This window comes from Sarcophilus harrisii, chromosome 2, assembly GCF_902635505.1.
Source record: "Sarcophilus harrisii chromosome 2, mSarHar1.11, whole genome shotgun sequence".
Classification (NCBI taxonomy): Eukaryota; Metazoa; Chordata; class Mammalia; order Dasyuromorphia; family Dasyuridae; genus Sarcophilus; species Sarcophilus harrisii.
Genome location: NC_045427.1, coordinates 582,251,300 through 582,275,964, shown reverse-complemented (window position 1 = coordinate 582,275,964; position 24,665 = coordinate 582,251,300). Strand labels below are relative to the sequence as shown.

Sequence of the window (24,665 nt, the reverse complement as noted above, 5' to 3'; positions counted from 1 at the left end):
CAATAGTCACAGAGACTGGGAGTTGTGCCAGAGGACAGTAGACAGTCATGATCATTCCATTAGCAACAGATATGTTGCTTTAATTATTACTCCATGAACAGTAAAAGAAGGAAGGAGAGATAAGATATTAGGGAAAGGGTTATGCTATTCCCTGATGTCCTGGTGGATGGCTGTACTAGATGAAGCATGATCTGATACTCCAAATTAGATTGTATAATATTGTACTGCAAGGTTTATACCATGCTTTACTCACCACTGGGAGGTAGTTAGCATTAATCCTCCTATTTTTAGATGAATCTATGGGAAGAATGAGATCTGGAACTCAAAATCCATTGTCCAAACCCTAACTTCAGAGTTCTTCCTGGTGTGTCCCACTGCCTCTTGCAGAGAAATTGGCTGATGTCCCTTCCCTAGTATCCCAGAACTCTGCAATGCAAGACAGAACAGCTACCTTCTTTTTAGATCACATTGGTGAAAGTTGAGTCTGCTTTTTATAGAATGAGGGAAAACTGAAGAAGATGGAAAAGGAAATGACCAACCTCTCCAGTAACTCTGCCCAGAAAACCCCAACTGAGATTATGAAGAGTGTGACACAACTGAAAACAACTGAACAACCACCACAAAAGAACTGGAGAAATAGCGACTTTTCCCCAATCTCAAATTCTGCCTACCAGTATCTCATACACTTATAGCATTTTTTAATTTGTTTTAAGACAAAAGGAAAAAAAAATGAAACAAAACAAAATGTTTTGCAGCCTTTGTTTCCCTTGATTTTTATAGAGCACTGAGCCTGGAATCAGGAAGACTTGAATTCAGATCCATATGTAACCTAAACAAGTCATTTACTCTGCCTCAATTTCCTCAACTGTAAAATGAGGATAATAGTAGTATCTACCTCTATGGGCTAATGTAAAAATCAAAAGTAATACTATTTGTAAAGTACTTAAAACAATGCTCAGAAAAGCTGATACTTAATAAATACTTCCTTCCATGCCCCCTTGCTTCAAATCAATAATTGCTCACCTTTTCACCTTTGTATTTCCAGTGCTATGCCTGTTACCTAGGAGTTACTTGGAAAATGCTTGTTCACTATGCCCAAAGGGTTATAAAACCATGCATTCCCTTTGCATGTGTCAGTATTGGGTCTGTATCCCAACAAGATCATAAAAGGGGAAAGGACCCACATGTACAAAAATGTCTGCAGCAGCTCTTTTTTTAGTGACAAGGAATTGGAAATTGAGTGGATGATCAACATCTGGGCAATGGCTGAATAAATTATGCTATAAGAAAGTTATGGAATATTGTCCTATAAAAATTATGAACAGTCCAATTTTCGAAAGGCATGAAAAGATTTACATGAACTGATGGTGAACAAAATAAGCAGAACCAGGAAAACGCTATACACAGCAACAGCAAGTTTGTGGTGTGATCAACTATGACAGACTTGGTTCTTCTCAGTGGTTCAATGATCCCAGAAAAATCCAATAAATTTTGGATGAAAATACCACCCACATTCAGAGAAAGAAGTATGGAGACAAAGTAAATGAATACATGCTATGTTCACTTTTATTTTTTTCTGTTTTTTTTTTCTATCCTGGTTTTCCCCTTTTGTTCTAATGTTTCACTTCCAACTTGGTTAATAAAGAAATATGTTTTTTAAAATGAATGTACATATATAACAAAAAAAGTTTTTTTTTTTACAAGTAAATGGGGGAAATGTTAAAAACAAAAAGAAACAATGAGAAGGCTGGTTTCAGAAAAGCATGGAAAGACATACATGAACTGCATGAAGTGAAGCAGAACTAGGGGATTATTATATATAGTAACAAGATTATGTGATGATCAACTATGATGGACTTGGCTCTTCTCAGCTATGTGGTGATTCAAGACAATTCCAATAGACTTGAGATGGAAAATATCATCTACATACACAGAGAGAGAACTATGAATGGAAGCATAGTATTTTCAGTTTTTTTTTTTGTTTGTTTTTTCTCATTTTTTTTCTTATTGGTTTGATTTTTCTTGCATATGTTTAAAAGGACTGCACATGTTTAGCCTATATCAGATTGTTTGTTGTCTTGGGGAGGAGGAAGGTAAGCAAAAGAGGAAGAAAAAATTGGAAAAGTCTTATAAAAATGAATGTTAAAAAGTATCTGTATGTATTGGAGAAAAATAAAATACTGTTGACTAAAAAAAAAAAAAAATAAAGTGTTTATTCACCAATGCATGTTAATCAACTTTGATAGATTTAGCTCTCTTCAGCATTTCAATGATACAAGACAATTCCAAAAGATTCATTATGGGAAATGGCTATCTACATTCAGAGAAAGAATTATGGGAATCTGAATGCAGATGAAAGCATACCATTCTCATTTTGTTTTTTTCTGTCTTGTGGCTTTTCTCTGTTCTATTGATTATTCTTCCACAAGATAACTAATGTGGAAATATGTTTTAATATGATTGTACACATGTAACATATCAAATTGCTTGCTGTCTTGGGGAGTGGAGTGGAGAGAGATAGAGGAAAAATATGGGATTCAAAATCTTATAAAAGTGAATGTTGAAAGCTATCTTTACATATAGTTGAAGAAAATAAAATACCATTTAAAAAAAAGATTGTTTGTTGAATTTAATTAAAATACCTTGGCCAAATAGCTAATTAGTCATAGACATGGTCCCAGAATCTAGTTCATTTAATTGAAGAGCTAGGGTTCTCTCTGCTTAATTTATGAAAAGTTGCATATGGTACCTGTCTAATCCCAACTCACAAAAGCATGCATTTTTAAAATAATTCTTGTTGATTTTTGTTTTGCTTCACTTTTGTTTCTGAACATAGTCCTTTGGCTTCCCTTAGGGATCTCTGCCTTATAACAAAGTCTCAGAACCAAACCTTTAAGTCACTTCCTTTCCTTCACCCTCTCCCTAACACCCCAATATTTACACACACTTGAACCTTGCACCTCATTCTTAGGATGATTAGCTCTAAAAGGTGAATTTTTGCCTTAATTTACCCAAAGCCAAATCTGCATGATACTTACTGGCCATCTTCACATTATGTAGCTTCCCCTCTGTCCATCCTTTTATGTGTGTTGTCTTTCCCCCAGAAGCTAATAGATGCTGTAAATAGAGAGGGTTGGGACTGGAATGGAGAACATAAGTATTCAAATCCAGCCTCAAACACTTACTATAACTGTGTGATTTTAGGGAAGTGACAATCTCCAACTCTCTTAGTTTTCTTCAATAGTAAAATAGGGATTGTAATAGCATCTATCCCACAAGGTTGTTTAGAGGATCAAGTGAGAAAACATTTGTAAATCACTCAGCAAAGGACCTGGTAATGTTCATTCTTGTCCTCCTTCCTTCATTAGAATTGTGAATTCCTTTGGGACAATCTTGCAAGCTTCTATTTGCATTCCAAACACTTAGTACAGTATCAAACAAACAATAAGTATTTAATAAATGCATTGATTTAATTTTTTAAAATCAGTTCATCAAAATTAATCTAAACTTCTAGGAAGTCTGATAATGGATAAAATTTCTACATTTATTATAGTCCCTGATATTTTCACAGTAGGAAGTCATGTGCAGTCAAAATTGCACTTTGAAGACCAAGCTTGATCGTTATATCACAACCTCAGCATTTAAAAAGAATATTTTTAAAAATCTGATGACAGGCCAGATTTCTTCAGTTTTAACTTTCCCACATTTTTTCTGGTTCTCTCTGCCACCCTTAGTGGAGAACCCCCAAGGAGGGTTGATTAGTCAAGCGAAGGGACTTCTCCAGCAATATTGGGTTTGGACTTGCGTGACATTTCACATGAGAACTAATGTAAGCCTGAGAAAAAATAATAAATTCCTGTTCCTGAAGCCTCTCATCAAGTGGGCAGCCAGGGAAGCCTGGGTATGTTTGTGTCCAATTCTGTCAGTCATGGCCAGGCCTCCTGTATGAGGGATAATAAGTGTCGTGCTTCAGGCGATGAGCTGATAAAGAAGACCATGCTTGTCCGGTTGCATTAGACTGAGAATTTGTGACTGAAGCCCGTTGTCAGGGCCGAGGCTTTGGTGCTAATCCACTCCGAAATAAAGCCAGCCTTGGGAGTGGGTCATCACAGGCATGGTGTGTGAAGGAGACAAGTGATTTTAAAGGCCCCCAAAGGTTTCTTGGTCCTCAAATGTCTCCTGCATATACCTCCATAAGCACCTGAAATGACCATGTTCAATCCTTGGGGAGGGTGGAAGCACAGGAGAGGAAGAATATTCTCTCATTTGATCTTCACAACAGCTATGGTAGGTGCTGTTATGATCTCTATTTTACTGAGGAAGAAACTACGGCAATTAGTCCAAGGTCACACAGTTAATTAGTGTCTGAGGTTGGATTTCAGCTCAAGTCACCCTGATTCCTGACATCTAGAACTCTGGTTCATGTAGTTGCTACTAATACTCATTTGGAACCTGAAAATGGACATGTGGCAAATACTGAACCATAATCATCTTATTAAGCAACTGCGACACAAAAATAAGTAAGACATTGTCTCTAACCATCACGGGTTGATAATCCAGTAGGAGAAATTTACAGTTATATGTGATCTTAGATCCTCTAGAATTAAATACTAGTTTCTCTATTTGGCAAAATTCTTCAAAAATCTGGCCCCAGATTACCTGGGTCCTGTTTGATGCATCTTTCTGGTTCTCATTCACCACCTCCTTGCTTTTGGCTTCATGCAGGCCTGAAATGCATTCTCTTATTAAGGACCCCTTTTAGAAACTCTATTTTCCTTCAAGATTCCGTTCAAATGCTGCCTTATATGTAAGACTTTTCCAGAATACTCCCATGTCTAATTCTTCCCTTCATCCCCATAATCTATTATATCTGTGTATATCTTGTACATAGTTTATATTTGAGTTTATTTCCCTTGGTAGGGTGTAAAATTCCTTAAAAGAAGGCACTAGGTTACTTTTGTTTTGTTTCCACAGAAATTAGTGTAGCATATCTCACATAGATAATACTTTAAAAACTTGTTGATTAATTGGAAATAAATACATACGTTAAAGTAAAAATCTGTAAGATCAAATAAAAGCAGATCTGGGTCGAGGTGCTTCTTGGAAGGCAGGTGGCATTTGATCTTAGCCTTGAAAGATATAAGAGGAAAGAGACAGCATCTCCTATAAAGAGCAAGTATAAAATTAATGAGGAGCTTAGAGAATGACAATTAATTCAGTTTAATCGGAGTAAAGAGGAGGCAAAGGGGAAAGGTACTATGCCATAAGAGTGACAAAAGATTCAGAGGGCCTTGAAGGACCCTCTGAATTTGGATTTGATGTGGTACAGAGAGCAAGAGATATTCCATTATCTTAAAATGGTATCTAGGTGGCCTGGTGGATAGAGCTCTGGACATGGTGTTGAGAAGAACTGGCTTCAAATCCAACCTCAGATACTTACTAGCTTGATGACCTTTAGCAATTCATTTAACTTTTCAAAGCCTCGGTTTCCTCATCTGTAAAATGAAAATAACAACAGCACCTACCTCTCAGAGTTATTGTGAGAAACAAATAAGATATTTGTAAAGCCTTAAAGCACTAGACTCAGGGGTCCTCAAACTTTTAAAATAGGAGGCCAGTTCACTGTTCCTTAGACTGTTGGAGGGCTGGACTATGTAAAAACAAAAACTTTGTTTTGTGGGCCTTTAAATAAAGAAACTTCATAGCCCTGAGTGGGGGGGATAAATGTCCTCAGCTGCTGCATCTGGCCCTCGAGCCATAGTTTGAGGACCCCTGCATACTAGCTGTCATTATTATTACCAAATCCTTGAATCAGATGAGCTAACTAATCCTTTAGCAAGGTGCTCAAAAAATGAAAAATTCAGGAAAAAAGTTTTGTGAGGGAAAATAAAACATTAATGTGTTGGGCAGATTTGGAAGGATCTCCCTTGATTTCAGGGCAAATAGCCAGGGTAGCCTGTGGTCTCTGTACACTTGGAATTTGAGATGGGACAAAATAGTGAGAGTTCTTAGAAAGTGATGGAAAGCTACTAAGCACAAATTATTTACCACTTTAACTCTATGTATACCCCTCAACCTTTGAAGAGTAAGAAGTCACAACAAACTGACATATTTGAATGCAAATTTTTATCTAAAAATGTTTACACAAGGTACTTACATAGTGGTATCACATTTTGATAACAGAAAGCTTTGTTTGACAAAAATCACTATATATATATATATATATTTTCCTATATTCACCATTGATAAAAATATATTACAACATTTGTCATCACAAAACACAAGCCTTTGTAAACAGAGCAGGCAGCATAGTCCTTGGATTCAAAAATCTCAATGAGATTTCAACTGAGAAAATTTTATATCAGATCTATTTAATTTAATGAAAGAAGGATTTTGAAAGTCATTTTTATCTTCATAGATCTCTATTTTAGGCAAAAAAGCATGAATTAGGAAAAAATAACATTAAAGCAACATTATCAAACATTATGTAATATCCAAGTTGGATTGGAATCAGACTTTCATTTGTTTTTGCCAATTTTCCAGGTTTTTATGATAGTTTGTACACAATTTGTTATAATATAAGGAGTTGGTACTTTAAGATGGTTTTCTATACTCCCATAAACCAGACAATATCAGGTTTTCCATATAATGGAAAAATCAAGGAATTCCAGATGATTTTGCCCCTGTGAGTGAATAATTTTATTTCATAGTTTAAATCACCAAATCATCTATGAAAAAAAATCTTTATATGTAGGGTAGATTTACATGTGCAACAATAGATTAACAAATCTACCTCTACCATCTTTTAAGAGTGCTCCTTTGTAATAATATATTCACTATAGCCATTTCTCCAGGCACAATGCAAACAATGTTCCATTATTTAAAAAAAAATGAAATTTCCCAAACTCTGCTAAGGTGCAAAGAATGGGAAGAAGTTGGGTGTGCTATTTTGGCCCATTGCTTGCAAGCATAAGAAGGCTAAGGCTGATATTCAACCAATGAGATATTTCATATGTTATTGGAAGAAATAGAGGTCCCTAGTGATAAAAATCTTTACTTATATGGGGAAAAATAACCTTCCAAACTTTACCTTTAAGGATTGAGTGAGACATTTAGCAATTAAAACATTTACCATTTCTCTATTAAAAAAAATAAGAACTGTAATTATTGTAGCAGTAATTGTGTCAAAATAAAGAAGAGCCTACTAGGAAAAAATAGGAGTTTGAATTTCTTCTCTTCAAAGTCCCTAACAAAATAAAAACAATATCTTATTCTGATATTTGGAAGGATGAAAAGTCCCATTTAGAAATAAATAAAGCAAGGCACCTCATAAATTTTTATTTCCAATCTTCCAAGGCAATCTGTGATACTGAAATTTATAAACTCTCCTCTGGGAAATGTTTTGGCAAGACACTAGACTCCAGTAAGGTTATTACACTATCTATAAGGTTGTCTTTACACAGTGGTTGCCAAACAGGATTTTCAAGGTTTGGAGAGACCTATGTGGGAAAAAAATTTCAGATTTTAAATATGGGGGTTAAATTGCATTTAATAATTTAAAAATAGGTCCAATGCTAAATAATCAGGATGTGAAGCACTCTGAAATGGGGTCCATTTAGTATCACACTCTATACCACTTTAAGTTGGTTGGCACAAGTTAATTAGTAGATCACCAAATAGCCTCTCTAATCTACCCATGAAAATGATGACCAATCTAGATCAATCACCTAAGGTTATGTTAATTACCATCATGACTTCCAGTTCTACCCCCAAATTTGTTCATGTGGTGGCTCTATGAAAGACTCTCTCAATTTGAAAAGGGTTGTATGTTTATATAATTGTGTATATTCTTAGTCAAAATCTTATGGACTGGACTTTGAAACCATGTACAATCAATTTATCTTCAACCAGGAAACAGAAATAATTTATTGACCACACACAATTACTGAGCATGCACAATAGAGTAGTACACAGAAAGGCCATGGATCAGCACTTCTACATATATTTTGAAGGTGCAAATACACTCTAGTGAATCAATATAAACATTATTATAAAAGGGCCTCTAAATAGGGATATGTGATACAACTAACATCAATAAGGTCAGACCCATAATACTTAAGCTTCAAATCTTAAATACATATTTACATGAAACTATAATGAGAGCATGATTAATTAGCTAATGATTAAAAAATGGAAAGGGCTTACATTTTTACTTAAGTGGGATGGCTGACACCAGTTTTTGAAAAGAAAATAAAGGAAAACATTTTCATTTTCATTTGTTCTAGGAAGGATACTTAGGTGTCTTTACTATAACCCTCTATGTAAATTCAATGTGCAATGAAGATAAGGTTCATTTTCCCTTGCAGAAAAAAAATATAGCTGTCAGTTTTTACAAGCAAATATGTTGACAGTCTATGTACTACTGACCAAAAGCTTCTCAATTTTTCCTCTTTCTGTGGTTGTGGTCCATCCATGCCTCTTCCCTTCCAATATGCATGTAACATATGTGGAGAGAGAGAGAAGAAGAGAAAAACTTGGATTTTTCTAATATTCTAATCTTGGGAAATTTGACATTTCATTTTCCTAACAGTTACATAGGGTATCATTTTTGTTTCTCAAATCTTGACCCTTAGAGATTACATACTTCATTTATTCTTTCTGTTTTTGAGTACATTTCAACAATCTAAAACAATTGCTCTCACATTAAAATAGGTGTCCTAAAGAACCAAAAATTGGTACTCGTGGGAACTAGGTAATGGCACTTCTCTGGAACATATGATGAATTCACTCTAGAGAAGTTGTTTTTGTTTTTTTTTTTTTTTTTTCCCTGAGGCAATTGGGATTAAGTGACTTGCCCAGGGTCGTACAGCTAGGAAGTATTGTCTGAGGCCAGGTTTGATCACAGAAATCATATCTCATAAACTATATTTTTATTCTGATCCCTGGGCCATACTCTTCTGGGGCTAAGTAGCTAAACAAAGGTATCTAAAAGCTGAGATAAATAATTTAATGGTCAGGACTCAGTAATATAGTCCAGCAAATTCTTGATTGTGTCAATTTTCAATCCTGTGTTTAAGGCTAAAACTTCCAGACAGATTTTAGTTCTAGGACAGATACAGATAGACTAAATATGGTTTATTGAAAGTCTTATTTCATTTAGTTATATATTGTAATTGCATTCTGTATAACTTATATCCAACTTACCTATCAAACCTTAACTAGCATGACTTGGGAAATTCAAGATAAAGGACTTCATTTCTTGGCAAATCATTTTTGATCTTTTAGGATGAACACATTCTACTATTAAGCTGAATGGTCTCTCTAAAAGTGCATTTTTAGTATTTTAATGGAGTGTTCCATTTCAACCCACCAAAAGACAATTACTATAATAGATTCTTAGACAAGGCTGGATTATGAGCATTCAAGAACTCTAGGGAGAAATGAAACTCTTCTAATATCTATTTTCTTAAAATGCTACCTAAGGCATGCTGCCTCTATTTTTGGAGATAATATTTGGCACCTCTTAAAAGTTAGGGGTAGGGCTTAACAGTATATTGAAAAACATTCTTTCCCTACTGTACCCATTGGAATTTATCCAAGGGATATCTAGTAATATATAATAAAAATGTCACAATCACAATCACAAGTATTGATTTTTATCTCATACATAAGTTGCTTACAATAAAAGGGAGGAAAGGTTTCAATTCATTTACTTCTCTAACATATTTCCAAGAAACATGCAAAAATCTATGCAGAATTTTTAAAAATGAGTTGACAGAGGAAATTGAATTAGCAAAATACTTCCCATCTTCCTTCTGAAGGAAAGGTACAATTAGAGAAAAACAAATTGTTATGGAAAAAGGGGAGAGAACTTTATTGCTTATAGTGATGCTCAGTTCAAATGAAACTGGAGAGAATAAACTATTGGTATGAGATGACTCAAATGATCTTTTTTTGTTCCACTCCATTTCAGATTGTAAAAGACAGACAAAATTCTCAGTAAGAAGCCTTTGAGAAGTCAGCTAGGCATTTTAAAAAATAAGAGTAAAATGCAACATTAACTTATCCAATGTGGGAGGTAATGAGTTGAGTTTTAGTGTACTCAGACCTCATTGCTATCAAGGAAAATCCTATAAAATATTAAATTTGCAGCATAACATGGGCTTGAATAGTCTGAACAAATGAAATTAACTACAGTGGATGAGATAAAGATTTCCAAATGTGATTGTTTATCCTTTTCTTATTTTAAATCTTTTCATCTCAATTTATCACCTCTCAGTGTCTAACCACTAAGGACTGAACATTTCATATTATAGTACAATTCAGCCAGCAAACTTTGGATGATAATATTGAATATATCATTTCTTCTTGTCCTACCTGGGAGACAGTGTTAAATTTAATCAATTGATTTGCTAAAATGAGGTAGATAATCTAATTGGGATTATTTCAACTGAGTATATATGTACTTTGGACAAGACTTCTGATTAATTTGTAATAGGACCCCCCAATGGGGAAACACCCTCTACCAATGGAGATCAGCACTCTACTTAACAGAGTTTCCAGGAACATTGAGAATGTAACCGGTTTAAGAAGGATTACAAAACCAATGTGGGTCAGAGAAGACATTTTAACCTTCCTCAATCCAAGCCCCTGCTCTCTATCATACAATCTGTTTCTCTGTGTCTTAGTCTTTCTCCCTCTGTCTCATATATGTATATGCATACATATTATATACATATGTTTGTATACATTCATGTACAAAAATACAAGTAATAAACATGAGTGCATATATATGTATGCATATATGTATATGTACATATCTATCTATCTATCTATCTATATATATATATATGCTCATCTCTCTCTATTTAATCATAATCACCATTATCCTTCTTTAGGCTTTAAAGACTATGTTTACATGAGCACCCAATCCACCACAATGTAGTAGAAAGAGTCTTAGATTTGGAATCAAAAGACCTGGATTTTAATCATTCCAGTTCTGACATTTACTTTAATAAATCTATGTGATCATGCACAAGTCATGTAACCTCTGAGAGACTCTGTCATTTTTTAAGTGGGAATATAAATACTGAACAAAATTATTATGAGGGAAACACTTTGGAAACCATTAAGTACCATGTTAACATGAAAAGGTTTAATTTTTTTAAATTTTAATTTATCAGGCATTTAGGTCAATATTTTTTTTCTTCTGTTTTTAGTTATATCACACAAACACATGCCCAATTCAAAGCAAAAGAAAGCCATTAAATTATGGATGTCAGTTCTTCTCAATAGAGGTGACATTACAAGTTTCATATCCTATTCCATGGCACATGAAATATAAGTGAGTTCATTGCTACTTAGGGTCTAATATTATGATTCTATCCTCAAAACCCAAATACAAAAGATCTTAGATAACAACTATTTCAGACATCTTTCTTAAATGTGACTGAAAAATATTTGTGATGAATTTGGCCTATTCTAATCAAATTCACCAACTCACTGATCGCTACTTTTGTTGTGAAGACAAGACTACTAGACACTAAAAAACTGGGAATAGAAAGTTCACTTCCCTGGACAGACAGTATCAGTCATTGCCTTATTCTTGGCTTCTGTTTAATGCTGGATAGCCTTTAGCAAAAAATAACTGGCGAACAGCTCAATATATCTTATAATCCTTGTTTTCAAAGTTGGAAACAATGGTTTAGAGTTAAGATGAAAAAAGCAAAAACAGTTCTGTTTCTTTTAAAGTATCAAATGAGATGTGTCACTGAGAAGAATGAAGTTGAAATATTTCTTGAAAATTCAGGACCATTGTAAACGAAGGAAGTATAAATAATGGTTCCTCAATTTGATTCAACTCAAATTAGAGTAAAATTGGCTAATGCAAGGAAGTAAGAAAACAGATTTAGAATCAATCCATTCAAATGGAACTAAATTAAGGGGTCAACTATCAACTTGAGTTATTGCTACCCTAAAGTACTGTCTATTTAAACAAATCAGATCTGAATAGTTGTGTACACATAGGGAATGAGGAGGCTGGGGATGAAATCAAATTTAGTTTGACAGCTGCTTATTTAGAAAACACAACTAATTATATGATACAATTCAAAATTTTTTCCCAAACTAGTTTGCACAAGTGAAGATGGAACCTAAGTGTATCAAGCATTATTAATGTTGATCCTAAAAGATACAAATAAATAGGGATGACTGTAGACCTGATTCCATGATGCTCTTATTCCAATAATCTTTCTTTCTGCATGTCTGATCTGTCCTGTTGAGAAAGAGTTATGATTCTTATTTGTTAAGAGCACAACACTGAGCACAATCCCCACTGGCTAGTGAATGAACTAAGGAGATAAAGTCCAGTCATAAGATAAATGACCACCTTCTTTCAGCGCCTGTACTCTGGGGCCATCTGGGAGGGCTTTACACTTTGATCCAACTGCTCTGCTGCCTTCGGGGGGGGGGGGTCTGGAAGCTCAATCAAGCCCTCAGGAAGAACAGAAAGCCTTTCCAGTGTCACTTTTTGTCATGGCTTTCACAAGCAGCACTGAGACAACAGTCTACTTGGGAAAGCAGACAAGCCACAGGTTGATGAATATGGTACTTTGCATGGTGGTGAGCTGATGATGGGTTTTTGTTCAGTATCTAGGAGGTCTTCCTTTCTGGCCCCCATCCATGCTTCTACTTTCTACTCCGATGACTGGAGCATCTTCCTTCATTCTGTGATTTGCAAAATGTTTTGACTATGTGAGTCACCTGTGAGGCCTGACGAATTGATGGAACCTCTTTTGAGTATCCTGTTCAGTATGTCCTTCCAGCTCTTCTTGTACTGGTGCCTTAATAAAGAGTACACGAAGGGGTCTGATGCTGCTTTGCTGTAAGCCAAACACTTGGAGAAGACTCCCCAGTGATAACTGATGGGGCCAATGTAGGATAATTCTACCAGCCTGAAAAAAAACGAAGGGAATCGTTATTTTAAAAATAATTATTATTTATGTTTTGCTTTGCTTTTACATCACAGTTATTTCTCCAACTTCCTCCTTTCCTTTCCCTTTCCTTGAACCCTCAAGATTGAATCTTCCCTTGTAACAAAGAAAGGCAATCAAGATAAGCCATCCAACACCTAGAATGAGTGACCTAGTCTCATACTGTGTACAGTAACCAGTATTCTGCCCAACTAGTTAACTGTCATGGAAAGGGAGGTGAATATGTTCTATTTTTAAGATCATTATTAATTTGTGAATCACTTAGAACTAGACTTCCTTTTAGAAATATTTTTAATTTGTGTGACTACAGTTAATGTATACAGCATCATTCTGAATGCATATCAGTGCTTATAGATCTTAATATGCTTCTTTTAATCTCTCCCATCTGTCTTTTGTTATTGTACAATTTTTAAAGTTTTATCACATTCAAACAGCAATTTGTTTTCCTCTCAGTTATGGGAACCAAATTTATTTCTAGTTCTTTGCTTTGAATGTGGCTTTGAACATTGGAGAGAGAATTTTCCCTAAGGGAACAACATGGAAGAGAGTGTCCTCACTGTGAATCTATAGGTACAGATTCTAGCTTCTCTTCCCATAACTGGCCGGTCAGCCGTTAGAGCAACAGGAACAGTGTGATTGCTCTCAACTGCAGTTTAAAAAAATCTGTTTAAAAAAAAGTTGGATGTTAGAGCACTTAATCTAGACTCTGGTCCTGATTTTACCATGAACAAGTAATACAGATTTGGGCAAGTTACTAATCCTCTCTGATGCTCTGGCTTTCCTTTCTTCCTTCTTCCCTCCCTCCTTCCCTCTCTTCCTTTTTTCCTTCCTTTGTCCCTCCTTTCTTTCTTTCTTTCCTTTTTCCCTCCCTCCCTTCCTTCCTTCACCTTCTCCACACAATAATTCCAAAGCTCCTGCCACCTCTGAGATCAAATACAATGGGGATAGCATTCAAAGCCCTTCCTAACCTAGTGATCTCCTATCTTTCCAGTCTTCTTACACCTTATTCCCCCACAGGTATTCTTTGATCCAGTGAGACTGGCCTCCTGGCTACAGATAAAGATACTTTGCCTCTCAATCCCGGACCTTTTCTCTGGCTTCCCCCATGTCTAGAATGCCCCCTCTCCTCCTACGTGCTTACTGACCTCCCAAACTTCCCTTAATCCCCAACTGAAATCCTTCATTTCCTGAAAGCCTTTAATCTCAATTCTGAAGTCTTTCTTCTATGAATTGCTTCCTATTTATTCTGTTTATAACTTGCTTTGTAAATATCTGTTTGCATGTTATCCCCACATTAGATTGTAAGCTCCTTGAGTGGAAGAATTAGTAGCCACCATTTTTAACACAATGCCCAATACACAATGAATGCTTAATAAATGTTATTGGTTGATTTATTGACTACATGTCCTTGAAGATTTCTTCTAGTTCTATTGTCTGTGATTCTAAGAAAGCACACATACACTTAAAGGCCCTCTCTCTGTCCCCCTATTTGTTATATATAGTTAATGGTATTGTTGTGAAGCTCAAATGAGAAAATGCATATCAGAATTCCTTGAAGAGCATAAAATGTGCCCTAAAAAGGAGTCAATAGATACCCAGGTGCCAATGCTGTTTAAGCTCAAACAAGTGAAACTATTGGAGAGTGAGGAAGACAAGAGAGAAAGACGATTATTTGGGACTTTCACTTACTGGGGTTTTTAAAGAGAACTAGGTGTAAGTTCTACTATACAATACACTTCATATATTTTCTAGGACACATTCTCTTACCTAGGCTACTATTACACATTTATCACCTCCATTTTATTGTACTAAATGTTTCATAAGCACTATGAGAACCCATTTAGTAAAGACCATCTTCCAGTGTTTTAATGGTCCCCTTGTGGGAGAGGGCAATGGGTATCCCCAAAATAAGACATTCATTTTCTTCTCCCAAGTGGTGTCCCTCCTATGAGTTGTATTTAGACACAGATGGCATGGCTTGCCCTGATGATATGAAGACCACATACTACTAGAATTATGAGAGCAGCAATGGGACCATACTCAGATAACTAATTTTGGTTAATTGTGTCTATGGGAAATAAAAGTGGGAAATCAAAAGTGTAGAGTCATTCATTTTAATTGATTTTGTTGTTTTGTAAGTTAGTTTCTCTCAAGTGGATTTTTATAAACTTCTTTCTTTAGGCTAACTTTGTGAGCAGTTTTACCCATCCACGATGAAAAGATGAAAAGATTTGAAATTCCCAAACCTCTCCAACTGATCTTCACTTATTCTTACTTGCTGCCCTTAGAACTATAGCAAGGTATCATTCATCCCAAGACTAAGCTCTATGGCATAGCTCTATGAAACAGATAAGAGGGGAAATTCTTTGGATGTCAGTGTTCAGCTTTCCCTGTGACATCCCTCACTGGCACCCAAAAATTCAGGTTTCCTACTACAGAAGATTTATTTAGAAATCAAGACAGTGATGAATACATTTATTGAACTTTTATACATTTTTTCCTGGGAGAGGAATGAATTTAGAACTAAGACTGAATTTAGAACTCAAATTCATCTAAAAATAATCCATACAAAAGAATAAACCATTACTGAAATTCAGAAAACTATTGCTATGCAATGCCTACATGCATTTCCATGATGTCTAGTATTAAAAGATTGCTAAATAATACCATCTTGACATTTATACAGTGATACCGATAACTTGCAAAAAGCTTTCAAATATGATCTCATTCTAGCTGGACAACAATATTATGTTGAAGGTAATACAGGTCTTATTGTCTCCATTTTTATAAATGAGAAAACAGAACATTTAAGTGCCTTAATTAGGATCATCCAGCTATAGCAAGTGCCAGAGTCAGAATTTAAACCCAGTTCCAAAGGCCCATCACTCTACCCATTATGCAGCATTGATTGGATGATCAAATTTTTTAACTTCAGCAGAGGAATTATCACAAAGCACAGAGGATCATGAGGATAGATAATACCCAAATTGCTGTAAGTGTATAAAGTGCAAAATTGCTATAAACATATAAATCTCTTAAGATAGAAGCACTGATTATGACAAAAACACAGATAATGTGTCACAGTGAACTTCTCATCTTTCAGGCAATAGCATTTCTTCCTTTTTCAATTACTATGTTTCCTTTCTTATCTAATATGTCATCACTTTCAAAACATATTCAGAGTGTAACTATCACAATTTTATTTAGCTAAAAGTATATCATTTATCTCTTGTGATTGGAAATATTGGGAGAAATAACCAAATTAGCTGTGGGGCTAGAAGGAAATGGGATACATACATATATATATATATATATATATATGTATGTATATGACATATATCACTTAACAAGAATCACTGAATCAGAATTTCAAGAGCTGCAAAGAACCTCCTGACTATTGTACCTTGTTTAATCCATACATTAGAAAGAATTTTCTCTATAACATATTCAACAAGTGGTTATCTTTACTTGAAAACTATCAGCTAGGGGAATGCATTACCTTCTAAAGCAACTTATTGCTCTATTGTTCATAATTTGGTTCTAGTATCAGATCTATTTCCTACAATAAGGTCCTTTAATATAGGTCGTATTCCTTTTGTGTCTTTTGCATTCTTCTTGGACTCTAATGTGGCACAAGGAACAAATAAGTCCTGTCTGAATAACAGAGTGGTGATTCCAAATGATTAATACTTTTTAAAAACAGTGCAATAATCATGATTTGTTCAAACAGAGAGAAATCAAAAAGAAAATGACCTCCTATGACAAAAATGCAAATTCTGTCATAATTCAGCCCTGGGAATATCTTATTTTATTCATCAGTCAATAAGAATAAATTAGATGTCTTTTGCATACCAGACACTGTGCTAAGCATCAGGAATGCAGAAAAGTGGTAAAATACAAGTCCTGACGTCAAGTAGCTCATAATCTAATGAAAAAGACAATACACAAACATATGTTCAAACAAAATAGATAGAAGATGAATAGGAAATAAGAAAATAAAGACACTGAAATTAAGAAAGGTGAGGAAAAACTTCCTAGAGAAGGCATTTTAGCTGGAATCAGAGGTTAAAATAGAAATGTTAAAGAATTAACCAATCACCTCCTGCAAGTGGTCGAAAAATGAAAACTCTCAGGAATATTAGAGCCAAATTCTCTCTCAGATCACTTTTAGATCAAAAGAAAATACTGCAAGCAGCTGAAAAGAAAAAAAAATCCCAGTATCTTGGAGCTATAGTAAGGATAACATAAGATTTAGCAGCTTCTGTATTAAAGAATCAGAAGTCTTGCAATATGATATTCTGAAAGGCAAAGAAACAAGGATTACAAAAGAGAATCACTGAACCGGCAAAACTATTCTTTCAAGGGAAAAAAGGATATTCAATGAAATAAAGGTTTTCCAAATATGCTTAATGAAAAAAAAAACAGAGCTGAATAGAAAATTTGATTTTCAAATTCAAGATTCTAGGGAAGCATTAACAAGGTAAACAGGAAGGGTAATCACAAGAGACTTAATAAGGTTAAACTGTTTATATTCTTACTTGGGAAGATGGTACTAAGAACTTTTTCATCATTAGAGCAGTTAGAACAAGTATATATAGACAAGACACAAATATTATTTGTATATGGAGAGATGATATATAAAAAAGGAAAATTAAATGGCAAGAGAGGAATGACAAAAGGAAAGATAGAATGGAGTAAGTTATCACACTTAAAGAAAGCAAGAAAAAGCTTTTTTTAAAAAAAATGAAAGGGAAGAGGGGAGGTAAGGGGGAGTGAGTAAACCTTACTCTCATAAGAACTGGTTCAAAGAGGGAATAATTTACACACTTAATTGAATATTGAAATCAGTCTTAGCATAGTTAAAGGGGAAGGGTATAAGGGGGAGGGAAATGATAGAAGAGAGGACAGATTGAGGGAGGAATTAATCAGAAGCAAAACGCTTTTGAGGAGGGAAAGGGTGAAAAGAGAGAATAGAATAAATGAGAGAAATAACTAGAAAAATAATTGCAAAAAAATTAAAACAAGTTTATTTAATAAAGGAACTTTGATATAGAAAACTTTAATATATTAGTTCTCTATATCAAACTAAATAAAATTTATAAAAATAAGAACCATATTGCAAATGATATATATCGAAAGATAATAATTTTGAGATGAAGTAATTATATCTATTACCATATGAAAAACGATCAAAGCCACTACTATTTGGAGAAAGGCAAATTAAAACCATTCTGAAGAACTACCATGTACCTGTTAGACTGGCTAATAGGATGGAGAGAAAAAAATGACAGAAACAGGAAATTTGAGACATTAATGCACTGTTGTTGGTGGAGTGTGAACTGATTCAACCATTCTGTAAAGTTATAAAACTATCCATATCCTTTCACCTACCAATGCTACTAGTGGATCTGTATAGAAAAAGATATAAAAAATGAAAAAGAAAAGAACCTATAAGTACAATATTTATAGCAGCTCTTTTGGGGAGCAAAGTATTGAAAACTGAAAGGATGTTCATCAATTGGGTAATGAATAAATTTTGGTATGTAATTATAAAGAAATATTATTGTACAATAAGAAATGATAAGCAGTATGCTCTCAGAAAAACCTGGAAAGAATTCCATGAACTGATGCAATGGGAAATGTACACAGTTACACAGTAATAATATTCTAAGATGAACAGTTTTGAATGACATTACTATTCTCAGCAATATACTTATCTAAGACAACTCTGAAGGACTTAGGTTGAAAAATGCTATCCTTATCCAAAGAAAGAACTGATAGTGTTTGAATGCAGATTGAAGCATACTTTTTTTTCCCTTTTACTTCATTTTTTCTTGAGGGTTTCTTTCCTTTGTCTATGTTTTCTTTCACAATAAAACTATTATGGAAATGTTTTATGTGACTACACATATATAATGAGTTCTTTAATTGCTTGAGTTCTTAATGAAGGGGATAGGAAAGGAGAAGGGAAAGAATCTGGAATTCAGAGTTTTAAAAATGAGTTAAAATTGCTTTTACATGTAACTGGGGAAAATAAAATATTTAAATGAGAAAAACAAAGAAAGAAAGAAAGAGAAAAAGAGAGAAAAGAGAGAAAGAGAGAGAGAGAGAGAAAGAAAGAAAGAGAGAGAGAGAGAGAGAGAGAGAGAGAGAGAGAGAGAGAGAGAGAGAGAGAGAAAGAGAATCACTTTGAAGGCTTAAATGGAGGATCAGTTGGAGTGGAGAGATTCAAAGAAGACAGACTCACCTATAGCAGACTATTGAAATTGTGCAGGAATGAATTGAGGAGAAAGTCTGCACCAGAATCATGTGTCAGAAGAGAGAAGAGAGAATATTTGAGACATGTTGCAAAGGTGAAATTGACAGACTTTGGCAATAGATTGGACATGGATTGGGAGTGGGTAGCTGAGAAAAGCATCAAGGATAAAAACCAAACCATAAGCTTGTTTGGCTGCTTTAATTAATTGTAAACTTTAAGACATGAAGACCTGGACTTGAATCCACATTCAGATACTATGTGATACTGGCTGAATTATTTGCTTTATCTGAGTTTCAATTTCCTCAGTCTGTAAAATGTGGGGATGAAAAGGATTAGAATTGAATTTTGCTACTAAGATTCCCTCCATCCTTAAATGTATGATTCCATGAACCTGCACAAAGCATTGAATCACCATGCAAGAAGCAGCAAGGTTACCAATCTATGTGCTGCCAAATTCGTTACCCTTTCCAGTCATCCTCAGCCCCAGACCCTAAGAATCCATACAGTTACAATGATTTGGAGAAGCAATTATATGAGCAAGCACTTTTTAGAGTTGCCTGGGGAAAGGAGGTCCAGTTATAGGCAACAGCGTGGGCACATGCCATTTATGGACAGATTTCACGGGCATAGCCATTACCAAGATTGTGCTGAGCATTGACTGATGTCTGCCAATTGACACTAAAATGACTGGTAGCATGTCCCTTTCCTTTCCTTTGTTCACAGAAGGACAATAGCTAATTAAAAGGTCCCAAATGACAAAATGTACTCATAGAAGACTGAACTGGGGCAGACTCCTGTCACTTAGAGAGAAACAGTACTGTAACATGTGATGACAGAAACTTTTGGAAAATAAAAAGATAATCTGGCTGATGTTTTTCATTTTGGAGATCCATCCTGATGCAGACAGTTGAATGAGATGGAAAAATCATGATTCTACAGTTAATAAGTGAACATCTTTCATAAGATATAAAGAGAAGCAGATTTGGTTTCTATCATCTGCATAGAATAGTGTGAAAGACCTTACAAAGTAATGGTGTGCAGCTGTCTGTTTTGAGTTGAAATGCCAATCAATTAATAAATACATATTAAGCATCTACTGAGCTGTTAGAGCATTCACCTATAGTGACTGATAAGGCAGCAACAAGACAATAATATCATTCAAAAACAATAGTAGGAGGCAGCTAGGTGATGCAGTTGATAGAGCACAGCCCTGAAATCAGGAGGACCTGAGTTCAAATCTGGTCTCAGACACTTAACGCTTCCTAGCTGTGTGACCCTGGGCAAGTCATTTAATCCCAATTGCCCCAGCAAAAAACAAAACAAAACAAAAAACAATAGCAGAAAACATGGCTTTATTACTATTCCAAGAACATTTGAAGACACTAATTCATCACTAACTAAAACTGGGGAAAATTTTATCCTTGTGATTTACCCATTCAAACATTAGTAAAGAATACAAATAATACTGCATTATATCACCTTGCCTATCCCAGTGCCTGTCACTTCCTTAGGATTCTATTGATTATCCCTTCTTTCTTGTTTCAGTCCTCAATATTCCTCTTTCCTAGTGACCTTCTCACATATCTTCCAGTATTTTCAGATTTCTCCAATCCTGGGGTCAGGGAAGAGAGAAGGGGGACAATCTTGACTCAGCTTGCTTCCCCAACAATCTATTATCCTACTATCTCTCCTGTTTTTTAATCTGCTTGTTAAATTTCTCAAATGTTTATAAAATCATTATCTTCACTTTCTCACATACCCCTCAATTCCCTGGAACCTGGCTTCTATCTCTACCTTTCTATCAGAACTACTCTCTATACACTTAATCTCCTTGTCAGCTAATCTTCATATTTTAGGATGATTTTTCAATGATTCAATTAAACTGCCATCACCCTTATTAATTCACATTTTTGTCATTTCCATCACTGAATACTTAGCCATTTTTAAAAAGAGAGAAACAAAATGTATTGTGTAATAATCATCAAAAATGTACAAAACAGAGGCTGCAATTTCAGGTTTAGATGACAGAGGTCTTTTCTTAGTCACCTAAATATACACTTTTGTATCAGGCAGGGGATAGAAGGACAAGGATTCTTTTGTATCCTGTAGGACTCTAAGGACCACATTCAATGGAGATTTGTTTTCCCAGGCGCAATGTGAAATAGCCTTCTCATTGGTCTCTTGGTTTTCAATTTCTTCCCTCTATAAACTATCTTCCACACTACTGTCAAAATAATAGTTAAATAATTACTCCTAGTTGTCTTTTCATATTTCTTATCCTGTTAGAATACTCTGTCGCATGTGACATGACTGATCATTGGTCTTATTCCCTTAGCTTTTATGACACAACACACTTCTGCCTCTCCAGCTGTATTTTCTGATTATTTCCTATCCCTAAAGGTAAGTATCCCCCCAAAATTTTGTCCTTATTTTTCTTCTTTTTTCTCTCTCTTTCTTGGTCACCCTATCTACTATAAGTTATCTACTATGCATTATTCACTTCACACATCACTTCTATGGGAACAATTCCGAAATCTTCACCTGTAGTTCTGATCTCTTCTGATCTGCTTTTCCATTTAACTGATAAGCAGTTCCATCTGCATGTCCTACCAATAATTTAAATTCATCATTTAATTTTTTTATTATTCTATATTGTAAAGTATTAACATAATATATAATATATTAATTATATTAATTTTTATATATACAAATTAATTAAAATTCTTAAAACCTGTTCCTCATTATATATAATATAATATACTAATTATATATTAATATAATTAATTTAAACAAACATTAATTAATTAATCTCATTCTTAAAACCTGATCTTTATTTTAAAACCTTTATAATTTAGCCCATCTCCTAGACTGGAAACTTGAGTGAGTATTAATTTCCCCTTTCTCAACTCTTTCCATCTTATGTAACTGAATCCTCTCAATTCTCTCTTGATATTGTTTCTCAGACATGTGACTTCCCTTCTATTTTCAGTGCCACCATTCTAACTTGGAACCTCATTCCCTCTAACTTGTTTTGTTGAAAGAACCTCCTACGTCATCTAATTTCCCCATCCATGCTAAATAACATTATCTGAATCACTTTCTCTTTTAGAAGATGATATCATATTAAGTGCCCATCAATTTCTCTGCAATTAGGAACTGACAATGAAAGAGAATTATTCATGTCAGAAATATTTCTAGAATTGCTTCACACTGCAAATTCATAGATAGTCCAGGTGTCAGGAATAATTGGTATTTAAATTGATCTGGTCCACCGTATTTGGAAGAAAAGAGTTCCTTATGAAAAAGGTGAAAAACTCAAAAGCTCTAATAAATTAGTTTTTACCCATAACTTTTAAGATGGGTCAGCAGCAATGGTATTCCATAAAAAGCATTTGAATCTAATCAAAAGACTGGGTTCAAATGTTAGTTCTACTGAACATTAACTGAGTTAAACTTGGCAAGTGATCTATACTCTATAGCACTCTATAGATATAGAGAACACAAATTTCAAACTTTTGTTCTCAATATCTTCAGGTTGTTAAAAAAACTATCGAGGATCTGTTCAAAGAGTTTTTGTTCACATGGGTTATATTTATAGCTATTTGCTATATTAGAAATAAAAAATAATTTTGAATTTGTAGACCCTCTGAAAGGGTTTCAGAGACTCCAACAATTCTTTGGACTACACTTTGAGGACCACTGCTCTATAGTATGATTAGATAGGGAAAACAACATTGAGAAAGGGGAGGTACTGGAGATAACATAGGTTTCTGTTCTGAGTGATTAGAAAGAGAGTAATACCACTAAAAGATAAAAGCTCTGTGCCAAAGAGAACTTAAATTCAAAGTTGTTCAAAAATTTATTCAATGTCAATGTTGAAATGCTATTTGAATATTTTGATGAGGTTTGCTTCAGTATTCAACTGAAAGTGTAAATTTAAAAAAAAAAATTTCCCATAAAGAATTCAGGAACATGAGAAGACAGAAGAACTGATGCAAAATGAAGTGAACAGAATCAATAAAATTATGATAACAGTATAAGTGAAAGTACTAATAAGGAAAAGGATAAAAATTAAATGTCATGTAAATATAATCACCAACTTTGTCCCTGAAACTCACCTCTCTCCCTTCTTTTCATCAGTGGAAGATTATAGCTAGAGAACGTTTTATAGACTGTCAAACTCAAGTGATACAGTGGTCAGTTTTTGGTAAATTGCTTTTTTTCTGCTCTTTAGAAATTCTTTGTTATAAGCAATGATTATCTGGGAAAGGGAATGAAACTAATGTAAAGTTAAAGATAATTTTTAAAATTCTAAAACAACTGAAGTTTTCTGTAGTCACACCTTCCTCCATGATTTGCTCTATTGCATCACATATAGCAAAGGACAAAGTGAGATGGGGATTGTTGGCACTTTTCAAAAATATTTAAAGCATGTATTTTGTATTTGTGAAGAAAGGAAAGGTATGGGCTGACATTTTCAACTTTTTGAAACAATGGAAAAGGAGATATTCTATTAATAGAATATTAATATTTCAGGGCCACCTATTTTTTAAATTCTTCTACCATCTCCATAATTCCATTACTTTGAAAAGACACAATAATAATGCTGCAAAGCTCTATTCAGATGATTTTTCAGAGAACCTTAGTTATTTGCATATATATATAGTAAGAGAGATAACACACCATAACAAATTCTTTTTAAATACTTGCATTAAACTTGCAATGTTTAATCAGAGGTTTGAAAAAGGAATTAGTTAAGAACTTAAAACCACCTATTAGAAGGGAAAAGAAGCCTATTTTTGGTAATATGGTACATGCATGAAGCTGGTTCTCAGGGCACAGAAAACTTGTTATTTATTATTAATAGGAGTTAAAAGTCTTGAACCTTTTGTCTTTGAGGTTGGTGATATCCTAGAGTCTTAAACTTGACATGTCCAAAACTTAACTCCCCATTTCCTATTATTCCTATTATTGTAGAGGTATGATATCCATCCATTTATAAAGAGTTCAATACATTGGCACACAGTAGGCACTTAATGTATAATTATTCCCTTCCCATCCTCCCATTCATCCAGACTTGAAATGTTTCAATATGTTTCATATTCAATCTCTCATCCTCATTATCCTACCCATTTCTAATCCATGGCCAAGGCCTATCAATTTTACATTTCTATCCTTCTTATTCTCTCCCTTCTCTGATTTTGCCATTATTCTTGTCCAGACCTTCATTGCCTCATGCCTAGGCTACTATAATAACCTACTGTTTGGTCTCCTTGCCTCAAGTCTCTCCCCATTCCAGTCTGGCTTCCATTCAGCTGCCAAAGTGATCTTTTTAAAGTTCAAGTCTGATCATGTCATTTCCCTCCCTATCCCGCTGCTACACACATTTAATAAACAGGAAGAGACTTTAGAGG

General features: G+C 34.5%; 1 protein-coding gene across 1 annotated transcript in view; it reads right to left on the bottom strand.

The window, feature by feature from the left end:
* Positions 1-8,850: 8,850 nt before the first annotated feature.
* GPR26 (G protein-coupled receptor 26) overlaps positions 8,851-24,665 on the bottom strand; it is a 41,969-nt gene continuing 26,154 nt past the window's right edge. Inside the window, exon 3 of the mRNA XM_003759153.2 lies at positions 8,851-12,953. Coding sequence (XP_003759201.1) covers positions 12,722-12,953 — 232 coding nt within the window. The 3' untranslated portion in view covers positions 8,851-12,721. The remainder of the gene's footprint in view (positions 12,954-24,665) is intronic.